This window comes from Balaenoptera acutorostrata, chromosome 9, assembly GCF_949987535.1.
Source record: "Balaenoptera acutorostrata chromosome 9, mBalAcu1.1, whole genome shotgun sequence".
Lineage (NCBI taxonomy): Eukaryota > Metazoa > Chordata > Mammalia > Artiodactyla > Balaenopteridae > Balaenoptera > Balaenoptera acutorostrata.
In genome coordinates, this window is record NC_080072.1 from 91483283 (window position 1) to 91497938 (window position 14656).

Here is a 14656-nt window from a genome sequence, read left to right on the forward strand (position 1 = left end):
TTTTATTAATTTCCTTTGGTTGTAAGCATTAATGATTATTTTTGGCTAATTATATTCTGTTGTTGTATGCTTTATAGGTACCCTTAAGTACAGTAGCTTTAATAATTGGTTATTAAATGTTATACTGTTCTGCTCTTTAATATTACAACAATAATAGTTATCTTAGAAGGTAAAATATTGCATGTTGTTCACTGAAAGAATCAGGAATATGAGATACTTATTAGTCTGTTTGTTTTTGATGATTATTCCAGCCCCAAATTCCTTGTCTCAGATTTTTTAAGCACTAAATTGAGTAACTGATTACTGGTACAGTAGAATTTCATTTCAGTTAAAAGTTTTTATTTTAATTGAGGTATAATTTATATATAGTAAAATGCCAGCAGATTAGCTTTTAAATCAGAACATAAGGTAACTGTTATATATAATCAAAATTACCCTTAAAATTCTTAATTGTTCATAAAATAGTCATGTTTTATCTCAACAAGTATAACATAGTTGTTTTTTCAGTGTTAGATCAGATTGCTGTTTGGGTGAGTACCAGATGAAGTAATTGGCTTACATTTAATAGTCATGTGATTAAAAAACATTTTTTTTGATACTGGAATCACTTAAACACAATTAATTTAACTTATTTTACATGCATATGTGCTGTAACCCATTCTGTTTAGAAGAAGGAAGATAGCACATGCTGTTCAAGATTTGGTCTTTAACTTTGAAGGTCCAGTTAGGTGTCCTTCAAGTTGTTAGTCTAAGGAGGACTAATTCAAGCTATCTAAGTTTAAAAGAGACTCATAAAGTCAGAATACTAAGTTGTTGGTTTAGAATGGAGAAGATACCTTCAGTCGTTGATTTATTCCATGTATAGTATATAACAAACTTTTATCACTAAGTATCTGGGGGAAAATTAGTAATCAGCTTATTTGGTGAACCTAAATCAAACACAATAATTTGATGATTTTGTTGGATGTTTATAATTCTTGTATTGAAAAACCCAGACAAGCAATCTGTTCTCCCACAGTAAAGTTTAGCAGTCTGCTGATAGGAATAATCAGCTCCACCAGATAGTATCCCTCTCTTTTAAAAAGAGCTAGATATACATAAGTTTTTGTGTACCAGGTTTCTGACTTGGGCATTTGGGTGGTTTGTAATACCTTTTCAAGGTAAGAGGAGAAGGAACACATTTCAGAGGAGGAAGATTTCAGTTTTGAACCTATTGAGTTTGAAGTATCTGTAGTATAAGAGCAGTTTCAGTAGATTGTCGGGGGTTGAAGCCAGATTGTGGTGGACTGGGGGTGGTGATGTGAGGTATGGAAATGAAGGATGGTGAATATGAACAGTTCACGAAAGAAATTTGGCTGTGACAAAGAAAAATACTCAGAGGAGGGAAGCATGAGTTTATAGACATGTTCTTTAAAAGATGGAAAAGAATTAATTCCTTTATTCACTCTACAGATTTTTGCCTCTTTTGTTCTGGCACTGGGCATAAGTGGTGAGCAACATGGATGTGATCTTTGCCCTCTTAACACAAATAAGCGTATAGGCATACCTCCTTTTTTCGCACTTTGCTTTATTGTGTGCTTTAGGTATTGTGTTTTTTACAAATTGAAGGTTCATGGCAACCCTGCATCAAGCAAGTCTTTTAGCACTATTTTTTCCAGCAGCTTTAGCTCACTTCATGTCTCTGTGTCACATTTGGTAGCTCTCACAATATTTCAAACCCTCCACTAGCAAAACGATTATGACTCCCTGAAGCCTCAGATGGCGGTTAGCATTTTTTAGCAATAAAGTATTTTTAAATTAAGGTATGTACATTGTCTCTATGGATGTAATGCTATTGCACACTTAATAGACTACAGTATAGTATAACCATAACCTCTATATGCACTGGGAAACCAAAAAATTTGTGTGACTTGCTTTCTTGTGGTGGTCTGGAAATGAACCGAAAATATCTCTGTGGTATGCCTGTATCTGGTAATATATGTAGGCAGGGGACAATAAATGATGGAGTGAAGATCCTGAGAAAATAGAGGGATAAGTCTTTTAAAGTCCCAAATAGACAGATTTAAAGCCAGGTGGGACAGATTAGCCTTAACGTGAAGAAGATCTTCTTTTTCCTGGACAGAAGGAAAAAAAAGTGGGAATTTTTTCTTTTTCTTTTTTAGTTTTTATCTCTTTTTTTTAAATTTAATTTTTATTTTATATTGGGGTACAGTTGATTTACAATGTTGTGTTAGTTTCAGGTGTACTGCAAAGTGGTTCAGTTATACATACATACATATCCATATATATCCATTCTTTTTCAGATTCTTTTCCAAAGTGGGAATTTTTGGATACCTGCAAACCAGTCATGCAGATTAATAATACAAGCACATTATACAAAATGCAAACGAATGAGATTTGAAATGCAGAATATAAAAAGCTAGAACATAAATCTTAGTGACATTTAATTTAATTAATCCATACCTTCAGATTTAGTTAACATTGTAATATCTGCAATTGGCTGCACTGATTATGCCCTCAAGGCTTGCCTCTTGGTGAGCACAGAGGCCACATGGCAAGAGAGAGTATAAAGACAAGAAAAATGTGGAAACTTAAATGCTGTAAAGAGGAAGACAAAAATCTCAAAAGCAAGAGCTTAAAAGAGGATACATAGAGAAAGTGGTGTGTAGTAAAAACATCATGGTCTGTCTGAGGCCCCATTAAGGAATTCACTCTAAATAGTGAGTAACTTGTCCAAGGGAAGATTATATCCCAAGATTCCTTTATGCTGCTAAGAAATCCATGGGTTTACCTTAAAATTTTTACATAGTAAAAAAATAATATTTTAATACCACAGCTTTTGCTATCAGTAAAATAGGATCTGAATATTCATCAATAAAGGTGGATAATTATCATCATAATTCCCAAGGAGAATAGAAATACATAGCAGGATAGTGAACACAGCAGGTAAATTATATGCATGCTGAATTTGCTTATTTGGTGTTAAAATATTAGTCATTGAAAATGAGAATGTTTGTGTTTGCTTACATTTGCAGAAGAAACACTGGAAGGATACAAAAGAAACTAATAAATTATTTGAAGTGTTGGGGGTGGTGGTGAAAAAAATGCCTTTTCACTTGTATACTTCTTATATCAAAGTATTACCGATAGAAAATAACAAAATTAAATTTAGCAGCAAAGAAAGTAAATACATAGAGTCATAGAAGAATTAAGACCCAAGAATTCTGATTTTCAGTCTGTTCTTGTCTAATTTTTTTTATTAATCATGAGGAAGTCATTTTCCCTTTTTTTGGCCCAATATTTTATTCATTTCAAACATTTGAATTCCCATAAACTAGCCATATAACTATCTTAAAAACATATATTATGTAAAATGGTTTCAGCGTCATAGAATCTTTTTATTTTGAGATAGTTGTAGATTCACACACAGTGGTAAAAAACGATAGTGAGGTCTGGGTCCTGCGTATCCTTCTCCCAGCCTTCCGTAATGGTAACATCTTGCATGACTTTAGTATAGTATCACAACTAGGATGTTGACATTGATGCAATCCACTGACCCCATTCAGGTTTCATCAGTGTTACTGCAGTCATTTGTGTGTATATATATATTTGTTAATTCTGTGCAGTTTTATCATGTGTATAGCTTTGTGTGGCCACCACAGTTAAGGTACTGAATGATTCTAGACTTTTAAAAAGAATATTTGAATCTTAGAGGCATTTTCATAGATTTTTTTTTTCCTTGCAGTGTTTTGGAACAACACAAACTGACAAAAGAACAGTGGGAAGAAAGAATACAGAACTGGCATGAAGAACATAGAGGAATGCTAAGGTATTTGGGTGGTTATTTTCTTAGTATTTTTTCTCAAATTAAAGTTTTTTTTCATAACATTTATTATTACATCAGATTATCCCCAACAGATTATTTGATTTATATAAATGAATATAAAGCACTAAATTTTAATCCAGAGTGTTTTTGTAATTTGTTTGGTATTACTTTTACTTATATATATTAAAATTAGCTTTATTTCAACAGGGAAGATTCTATGATGGAATACCTGAAGATTGCACAGGATCTAGAAATGTATGGAGTCAACTATTTTGAAATAAAAAATAAAAAGGGAACTGAATTGTGGCTAGGCGTTGATGCTTTGGGTCTGAATATTTATGAACATGATGACAAGTAAGTAAATTAGTTGCATAGTAAACTAGTCATTATTCATTGGTCTATATGGCTTTGCTCTTAAGTTTGTAAAGTTCTTTTTGGGCTAAATTACTCTTAACTGCTTCCCCCCCCCCCCCCAATTAAAAGATTCGTTAGTGCCACATAGGCTCTCAGATAACATATATCTGTTTTCTCAACATCTTGCAGTTTCAGAGTTCTCAAGTGTATTTTTTAAATAGAATGATTGACTTTTATTTGAAGTGTGCTTCTTGATGTCTTGTGAGTTATGTCTAGTAACTTAATTAAAATTTGTTCTCGCGTAGATAAAGAGTGATTCCTTAAATGTTATGCCTGGCATGTAGGTTGAAATTGAAATTAACATGTGTACATCAGGAGCAGTGAGACAATGAATTAATAGGTGTATAATTTACTGTATTTTGTAACACTTTTTTTTGAACATTTATCTTATAGGAATTGTTTTGAATATTTTTAGACATCAATGAAGTAGAATATTCCTCCTGTATCATGCATAGTGAATAGTGTAATTTTACTTTGAAATTGACCAGGAATATATATGTCAGGCTCTTAGAGCACTTTTCAGTAATGATAGCTACAATTGCTTTATTCCTTTCTTTAATTTACCATCTCACATAAGCATCCAAGTCTGTGCCAGTAATGCCTTCTCCTAAGACGTTTCTTTTTATTCTGGGTTGGCTCCAGAATTTTATTTTCATTATTTACAAGTATCTAATAAAATACACATTCCTAAGCAAATAGAATAACTCCAAAAGAGAGGATTTTACTAATTTTACTCTGATATATTTTTTCATATATTACAAAGCAAGTTAAAATGCTATATCATTCAGAAGAGAAAATTTTGAAATCTTTGAAAAGCAAAAATGACTTCAAGAGTAATTTTTGTGGATGAAATCTTTTCTTCTTTTTCTTCCTTTAGAAAATTTTTGAATGAGTTTCTGTAAGAGTACCTATGATAGTTATGACTACAGATAAAGATGGGGAATGTGAAAGAGGGGTTAGCTCAAGATGGGAGGGATTGGGATTGGGGATTACGGACAAGGGGACTTTGGACTTAACTGGAATGGTTCAGTTTCTATTTATAATGAGAATACATTAATCTTAAGGGATGCTTTCATTTTTTAAGGTTAACACCTAAAATTGGTTTTCCCTGGAGTGAAATCAGAAATATTTCATTTAATGACAAAAAATTTGTTATAAAGCCGATTGACAAAAAGGCACCTGTAAGTAAAATTCTTTCATTTTATTTATTAACTCTAATTTCTACCATTTTGCTATGATACCACTTGAAGAATGGCATTATTCATTTATTGAATTGCTTCTGAGGAATATTCTCTTTTCGTAGTTTAACTTTCCCAATGATGAAACAACATTAAAAATACAAGGTTTTAATCTTTTTACAACATGTAAATTACTAGAGTTTTATTTTAACTGAGTTTTAACTATAAGGTAGGTAATATTTATTAGGAGGTGGTTGAAAACAATCAGCATTCCTATTTTAAAAAAACATGTTGGTGGCTAGAATTAGTAGAGGTTGCCCTACTCTAAATTAACTTGTTTATAGAGCTTTGCATTATGAACTTTGTATTTTCATAACTTGAAGCCTTGAACTTAAGAAATCTTTATATTTAAATAGATTTTTTGATTCCTCTAGTGTCAAGTATACTCCAGGATTTTAACTCAGTTATTGGAAAGACAAAGATATGGAGAACATTTCTAGGTTAAAAAGCTTAACAGCCTTGAACAAAGGTCCAGTTTTGAGATTAATGGCAAAAGGCAAAACAAACAAAAAAATCCTCCTCTGAGGTGAAGAAACTGATGCTCATAGTTTCTTTGGAGAAGAAAAAAGAATAAATGACATTTAATGCACTGAGAGGGTAAGAACATTAGCTTCTCCATGAAACTGGTAGGGAATGAAAAGGTGAGGAACCAGTTATGTGAAAGTATGGCATATACATGAGGAGTGAAGAAATTTTATGATTTCTAAACTATATGGAATATGACATTAGAAGTCATAGCACAGGTTGAAATTTAGTACAGGTTATTGTGAGAGAGACTGTCCTTCATGAAGATTTTAAATTTGGGATCCTTTATGTTTAGGATTTTGTTTTTTATGCACCTCGTCTGAGAATCAATAAGCGGATTTTGGCCTTATGCATGGGAAACCATGAACTATACATGCGAAGAAGGAAGCCTGATACTATTGAGGTACAACAGATGAAGGCTCAGGCGAGGGAGGAGAAACATCAGAAGCAGTTGGAAAGGTATGGAATTTATAGCCTTTCATTTTTAATTGATAGGAATAGGTTATCTAAAATTTAAGAATCCTCATCAGTTTCTTTAACATACTCTAAATTTACATTTTTACGTTAGTTTCATTGTTATTAAAATTGAATGACAGGGACTTCCCTGGTGGTCCAGTGGTTGGGACTCCCTGCTCCCAATGCAGGGGGCCAGGGTTCGATCCCTGGTTGGGGAACTAGATCCCACATACTTCAAGTAAATATCCTGTGTGCTGCAACTACCACACAGCACAGCCAAATAAATAAATATTTTTTAAAAAATTGAATGGCAGCATGTATTATCACTATCCTCTTTTAAAATGAGTGTGTATAATTTTCAAGTTAGAAATCTTTGACAAATATTTCTGAGAAAATGGCTTTTCGTGACTCCATGGATGTGCTTTTCTTTTATCGCGCTTGCTTTTTACTGACAGACTTTGGTATGGATGTAGTAGTTTGAAATTTTCAAGTTTGTTTTGCTTGTGATTTGTGTGTCTTAATTTTTCAGGGTAAGAATGTGCTGAGTATTTGCTTTGAAACAGTGTCAGTGACATTGTAGAACTGAAGTGAACAGTCAGTATACAGAGCTGAATGACAATAGCACTCCCTACCAATGACACTGATATTTTTAACCATGGTTCACTTAGACTTTTGATCAAAAGGTGTTAAATATATTAAATTGAGATTTTTGAAATGTAAAAATACTGAATAAAATCCTTGTCGACCCTGGAACCACATTACTGGGTCCAGCAACATAATTCCTAAATCTGATTCTATATTAATTTAGACTTTATGCTTTATTTGAAAAAAATCAGAGACCAAATTAAAGTTAACCTCTATTGAGGAAATCTTTGGAGAATAACACAATAATCTAAGAATAGAGTAGGTCCTAAAGAAAAAAAAAATTGATGACCCCTAACCATATGTATAAAAACATATGTCATGTTGGCAATAACATGATTTGAATCCAGCAATTAAATTGGCCCTCTGCCAGATATAATTTTGCTACCTATATTTTTAGTGTTTGTATTAGATATATTTTTTTCTTAAATGTTCTGTTTATTTCAGATATTTTAGTAATTCACATTGCTCCCCTCAATTTGTCTGCCTTAGAGAAGTTTACTGCTTCACAAAACATTTTTTATACAGGCATGAAACTTTCCAGTAATTCCTGACCCCACCATTAAAGATGCTAAGTTGGAATGTTACTTTGGACTCTGTCATTTTTCACTGCTCTCATGTAGCTTAGAATCACATTGTAGTTCTAGTCTTACCTGCTTTTTAACATAGTTCTGTATTGGGCTTTACTTTCTCTTTTTTCTTATCCAGCATAGCCTTTCCCTCTCTCTCTCAAAGACAAAACTTTTTCTTTCTCTCATTCTCTCTCTCCCCCTCACCCTCTCTTTCTTCCTTCCTTCCCTTCCCATCCCTCTAAAGTCTCCTATCTGAGTTAAATGAGAAATTATATCTCATACTCATCAAGCCGTAATATGTCCTGACCAATCTGCTTGTCTATGATGTTGATGTATTATTTACATTCTTAACGTAAATATATTTGTCTATTTTTCTTTTGTTTCTCACACAGAGAGGAGTGTAGTATAATTAATAAACACCATTTGGTGATGGTGCTATATTTTAGTTAGTCTAAGGCCTAGATGAAAGTGGAAGATTTTAAGTTTCTTTCTTTTTTTTTTTTTAAACAGTAACAACCCCATGGTTCCTTTCTTGGATTCCATGAAAGGTTCCAGCATTTCATTAGCAAGCATTTATTGACTGCTTTGTACACAGTAGGAATTTGATAATTGTTTAATTCATTTGAATGCCTAGAGGATGTTTTTTATTAGTCCAGCCACATAGGGATTGGCAGTCTTTCAGAAATGGCATTCCAAGTCTTCATTTATTCCCTGCTTTACAGGTCAGAAAGAAATGACAGCTGTGTATGTGGAAACAATTTTAGTCAAGCCCAATGACAAAGTAGCCAGCAGACATACTTGGGGGAATGCTCAGAGATATGCTGCCTGTGCTGCTGGAATCTCTTGGGCAAGAACAGTAGCTGGGAAGGGGCAGCAAGAGGCCTCTTTCCCTACAGTACGTTGGCATATGTGGCCATATTCTCTCCCCATAACTCTGATAGCTTTTTTTCTTATAGTGAAAATGATCTTATTTTCCATGGGTTATTGGTCCCTGTAGTCTGTGTTAAGTTATTTGCATCCAAATTGAATTGAGTTTACAGTTTAGAGCCAGATACCTACATGTCAGTTGTAGGTTAGCTATGGGATATTCTGTGTCATGGCTGGCTGCCTGTATCACTAGGACTCAGCTGGTGTCATGCAAAGCATACAGGCTTTGGAATTAAATAAATCTGGGTTTGAATTCTCTTCTGACACTTATTGAAAAGTAACTTCTGACCCACTGTTCTCTTGCCCTTACTATGAAAATAATAGTCCTACTTTTAGGAGTTTTTGTGAGAAATACTAGTGTCAGTATAGAAACATTTAGCAAAGTACCTGATGTTTTTAATAAGTAGTAGCAGTAAATAATTCTTAATATTATTAATACATAGTCTGAATAGAAGTTAGTTTGAGAAGTTAGTCTGAATATGTTAGTTTTAATCTTCACTTTAAGAAAAATGTAATTGAGGCCATCTGATATTCTTTAAAAAGTAGTATATTCTAAAATATTTTTTGTATATTAGTACAGAGAATTGATAGTTTATTAATATGTTATTTATTTCTTAAAATAGAACAGCTTGGTCAAATGAGTGTTTCCAAATCCAAACTCTAAGTAAAAATATTTACATCTGTGGTTTAGAGTAATCACAAGAGGCTTGCTTCATGGGGAAAGTGAGAGTTAGAGACAGGGGTAAGATATTTTCAGAAGATGAAGCCAACCTAAGCAAATGTGTAAAAATAAGGATATGCACGGCATGCCTAGTGGCCTGTGAATGGACCAGTTTGCTCCTCCAACAATGTTTAGGGGAGAAGCAAGCTTTTTCAATTTCGTAAGGGAGACGAGACAGGCCTGCAAAAACCTAGGTACCACTAAGAAATGTGGAGAGCCAAAGGCATTTGTATTAATTGAATGGGATGTTAGTTGGTGATGGCTGTAGTCAGGCGAGAATTCTTATTAAGATATGAGACACAAGCCTCATAAGAGCGCAGCAGAGTAAACTTTGCAAAATGCTTTAAATATTATAGTCAAGTTAAATATCGGCTATACATTTATTCCATTTTTCAGTACAAAGACTAAATTTTCCCCCCAACTTGCTTGTTAACTTCTGTCTTATTTCCTGCTTCCATATCTCCTTTACCTCCATCCTTGAGGATGAACAAATGAAACATCAATAGGGAAAAGCTAAATAACACCAGTGCCTATCTCCAGAAGGGGCCATCTGTGTGCCAGAGCTGGACCTGAAAGGTTCTGAGTTCATGGAATATTATTACAGCCTTTGGTCTTGAGATCTGTTTTGTGGTGTAAGTCCTCCTACAGTGTCTCAGGGCCTCAGGGAGGGAGGGAGGAAGGTAACTAACTGTCTTGGAGAACTGCGGCAACACTGGATTTGATTGAGCAGAGGCTGGGGAATGTTGGGGGTAGGCTATTCAACATCTTAGAGTAGCAGACAGCCTGGCACGGAAAAAAAGTAGCTCTTGGCTATACTGGCAATTCCTTGAAAAGTACTGTGCTCTTGCTTTCACAATCAAGCCTGCCTTTTTAGCTTTCTAAAGAGTACAGAAAGGTCAGCAGCCTCTGCGGAGGCCACCAGGCCCTTGCTTTGCTCAAGGAAGTTGGGAAACTCAAACATTTCCTTAAACCTCAAGCACCCCTGTCTTCTAGAGGGGTGGGGGCTCCCAAATTCTTACATCTCTTTACCTGTGTGTACTCTTACAGGTTGAATAGGATAGGAAGAAAGAGGTGAATGTGCTGCAGAGTGAGTCCAAGTCTTGGCGGCAGAGGGGTGCTTAGTTATTGACTCCTGGCTGTTGAGAAAGTACCTTGTAGGGAATTCTAGAACAGAGGTGGAGCTCCCCTCGCATGAATGAACTCCAAGCCCTAGATTATTAAGTGCTGTGAGGATTCATTAAAACCAGCTGGGGAGGTATGGTCACCCTTACACTTAAGGGTCTATCTCTTGCCGACTTGCCACAACTGTACCTGTTTATCCCAAAGCTGGGTTGATTCTCTTTTCATGTTGGAGGCATATAGGTACTAGGAGCTGTAGGAATTTTTAAGTTTAGGTTTACTGAGTAAGGAATTGATAATAAAACTTTGCTGGTAAGCTTATCAGAGACTGCAGGTTGAGAAACTACATAGTTTGGGCCTGAAATTCAGAATTGACATCAAATGGCAGCAGTGTCTTTTAGAAATATTTAGGTATATTCAGGTAAGTGTCAGATGAAATCGTAATCGATTTTTTTTTAACGAGAGAAAATTATTCCCATTAAAGTAGACAGTATTATCTGATAATTAACATAGGGTCTCTTATTCATCATTATACTTCTGGCCCTCAACACAGAGTCCGACCCACAGTAGGCCCTTGGTAGATGTTTGATGAATGAATTTGGCTATATTTAGATACATACTGTCATTCTAACGGATTTGTCAAAGGAGATTAAACTGGTTTGTCATCTTGTATCTAAGCATAAGTTGGTACTACCTTAGAAATTAAACTTCTATTAATTAATTGTTAATGGTTGAAAATTGTTGCCCTCCCAGGTTATTTTGCTGTTTAAAGTGAAACAGCCTTGTTTACTCCCTTCAACCCTTTGTTACTTCCCCCAGTGGAGGGCTTCTGCTAATCTAAAGAAGGCATGTCCTTGGGTATAGCAGCTGTGCAGTTAACTCGTTTTGTGCTGACATAATGTACTGTCAAGAGTTCATTTTAAACAGTCATTGACTAAACTTTTTGCAACCTCACAATTGTGTATGTTAACAGTGTAGTCCTATATTCTTAACTATATGAGTTTTGAACAAATCTGAGTATAATGAGGACTCTTAAAATACTTATGCTGTAGTTTCTTCTTAGTTGATCCATAGCTAGTACTTAGGCTTCATATGAATATTTGCATATATTAATTTGTGACAGCACAATTGTAATTTCTTTCAAGGGCGCAATTAGAGAATGAAAAGAAGAAAAGAGAAATAGCAGAAAAGGAAAAGGAAAGAATAGAACGTGAAAAGGAAGAGCTAATGGAACGTCTGAGGCAAATTGAAGAACAGACAATGAAAGCCCAGAAAGGTAAAAGTTTCTTTTTGACACTGGATTCAAAATTGTTGCTCTGTCATCAGCTAATAGTATTTCTTACTACTGTTAAATCTTATTTGTCTTATCTAGAATAATTACATTTAATTGCCAATTTAATACTTGGTGGAATTACATCATAAACACGATTAAGGCACATTCAACTATACAAGGCTCATATATTCTTTGTCTTTCATTTACTTAAGCACTCAAATATTTTTATGTGTACCCTTATTATATATTACGAATGACTGTATATATTAATTTATTCCTATCACTATTCAGGGTTCCATAAACAAAAACACGTTTTCAGTACTTTCTAGTATTTAAACAAAAGCATTTTATGGATATGTAAGAACTTCAAGGCATCTAGATAATTAAAGGCATTTTAAGCTATTCTGACTATTTAAACTCTTCTGGAACTGTCTCTAAATTTAATTTCAGTATATTAAAAAAATGCACAACACATAATAGAAGTGTTTTGTTTGTTTTTGGTAACATGTTTGTAAGAGCCTATGTCCTAGGCAGTAGGTAACCAAAATGCTACATTGTATATATAGAAAGGATACACTGGATTTAGAGAGTGTGGTTTATATAAAGTAACTCTAGAATATACTAATTTCAAACAAGAAATAGTGGGGAAAACAAAAGAAAAAAGCTATTGAGCAAAATAAGATGTTATGCTCCTTCCTAAGCAGTAGGATCTAGGGGATAACATGAAAATCTACATTATTTATAAAATTAAATTAATACCTGCTTTCCTGACAACTGGTAGGACCAGCCATTCACTTCTGTTGGAAATAGCTAATGGTCTTATTTAAGGTTTATTTTCATTCCTTACATCAGCCTACCATGGTGGGGAGACGCTGTTGAGCAGTGGGTAGAATAACTTGCAGATGGGTAGCTAGAGGAGGAAGTCACAAAGACTGTTAGAAATCCACAAACTGATCATTCCAATTGCAAGATGATTGGAAATAATATTTCTAAGAGAAGAAATAGAAAAAAAAAAACAACTGGATTTTATTCTGACTCATTAGAAGCCTCATTTCTCAGAGCTAGAAGAGACCTAGAAACTATTTAGTTTAAAGCCCAGAGGTAGTAAAGAGACTTATTTGCAGACCATAACACAAGGGTAGAACTTGTTTCCTGAATTCCAACTTGATGCTGTTTCTACCACTCTAGGTGCTTTTTCATCAGTTAAAGCAGACATTTGTGATGTGCCTACTTTGTGCTGTGTTTTAGAAAGGCAGATACTTAGCATGCATGGGAGTGAAGGCTGTGTCGTTGACAGAAGTGAGATGTATACATTAAAAATATTAATAAAGTGAGGTAACATGTACTAAGCACCATGTGAAGAGTATAAGCAATACTCTTAAAGGAAGAATACTGTAAAAAAAATACCTGGAATATACTAATGTGTGTTTTTTAAAAAAGGAAAGTTTAGGGCTTCCCTGGTGGCGCAGTGGTTAAGAATCCGCCTGCCAATGCAGGGGACACGGGTTCGAGCCCTGGTCCGGGAAGATCCCACATGCCACGGAGCGACTAAGCCCGTGCACCACAACTACTGAGCCTGTGCTCTAGAGCCCGTGAGCCACAACTACTGAGCCTGCATGCCGCAGCTACTGAAGCCCGCGCACCTAGAGCCCGTGCTCTGCAACACGAGAAGCCACTGCAGTGAGAAGCCCGCGCACTGCAACGAAGAGTAGCCTCCCGCTCAGTGCAGCTAGAGAAAGCCCGTGTGTAGCAACGAAGACCCAATGTGGCCAAAAATAAATAAATAAAATAAATTTTAAAAAGAGAGGAAAGTTTAAAGAAATGTATGATACTGCTCTGATTTTAAAGAGAAGATTGAAGGATAGCACTTTTTCATTTACATAATACATTTTCTTAGAGAATAGCTATTTACTAAATCTTTCAATCTTATTTATTTAGGATGTATAATAAAAATATTAATGATTTACATACAGAAAAGTACTCAAGTAAAGAAGCACCAAAGAATATAAGGAAGATAAAACATAAGAAAGAATATAGAGCATGCCTGTCAAGACAGTTTTAAATCAGTCATCCTAAGGCAAAGGACATCCAGTTTGTTTTTTTGTTTGTTTTGTTTTGTTTTGTTTTTCTAATAATAAAGCTTTTCCAGGCTGTCCTAAACTCTGCATGGTTGTCTTGTAATTTATGCTAAATTCTCATTCAAATGCAGTAACTCTGGTCATATCTAAATCATGATATTTAGTAGATAAACCTATAAGTTTTTGTTTGAAAAGAAACTTCCATACTTCATTATTGTCATTTTCTTGAAAAAAAATTTTATTGAAGTCATTATTTGAAATGTCATAAATATTAAATAGAACCATTCTGACATTTTGCATTGCCATAATTCATCATTGTTAAATTATTTAGCTTCCTTTATCATTCTTTTAACCATCTTTAAGATATATTGGTGACTATATTTGAGATACAATACAGCCAAACTTGCATTTAGTCACTATTCCAACAAATATCAAAGTGAATTTCCACCTTCACAAAGACAAACCATAGGAAAGAGTTGGGGGTATAGTGATTTCATTCATTCTGGGTACTAGTTAAGCACCTAGTACATTTAATAAGTACACCCAGTACTGTTCTAGGCATTGTTCTAGGTATTGGGGATATAGCATTGAACAGATAAGGTTCCTACTCTCATGTAGTACAGTTTATTGAGGAAAGACAGAGTAATAAAATTAACAGATAGTAAAAATCATTTTATGTAGTTCTAAGTGCTGTGAAGGAGATAAACAGGATAATGTGATAAAAGTAGTAATGGTAAGTAGGAGGGGGTTTAGGTATGCATTGTTTACAAATAGGAGCCAAGCTTTAATTCTGTCATTAACTTATGACCATAAGCAAGTCATTTTAGCCTCTAGATTTCCTTATGTTCCTAATTTCTAAAATGGA

The 14656-nt window shown here is 34.4% G+C and overlaps 1 protein-coding gene across 2 annotated transcripts in view; it reads left to right on the plus strand.

Moving 5' to 3' along the window:
• The window catches only part of RDX (radixin), a 94075-nt gene that overhangs the window by 36641 nt on the left and 42778 nt on the right, over positions 1–14656 (plus strand). For both annotated transcript variants that reach the window (XM_057552578.1, XM_057552577.1), the window contains exons 6-10: positions 3746–3829; positions 4034–4180; positions 5325–5421; positions 6299–6462; positions 11586–11716. In XM_057552578.1, the coding sequence (XP_057408561.1) occupies positions 3746–3829; positions 4034–4180; positions 5325–5421; positions 6299–6462; positions 11586–11716 (623 nt within the window). The remainder of the gene's footprint in view (positions 1–3745; positions 3830–4033; positions 4181–5324; positions 5422–6298; positions 6463–11585; positions 11717–14656) is intronic.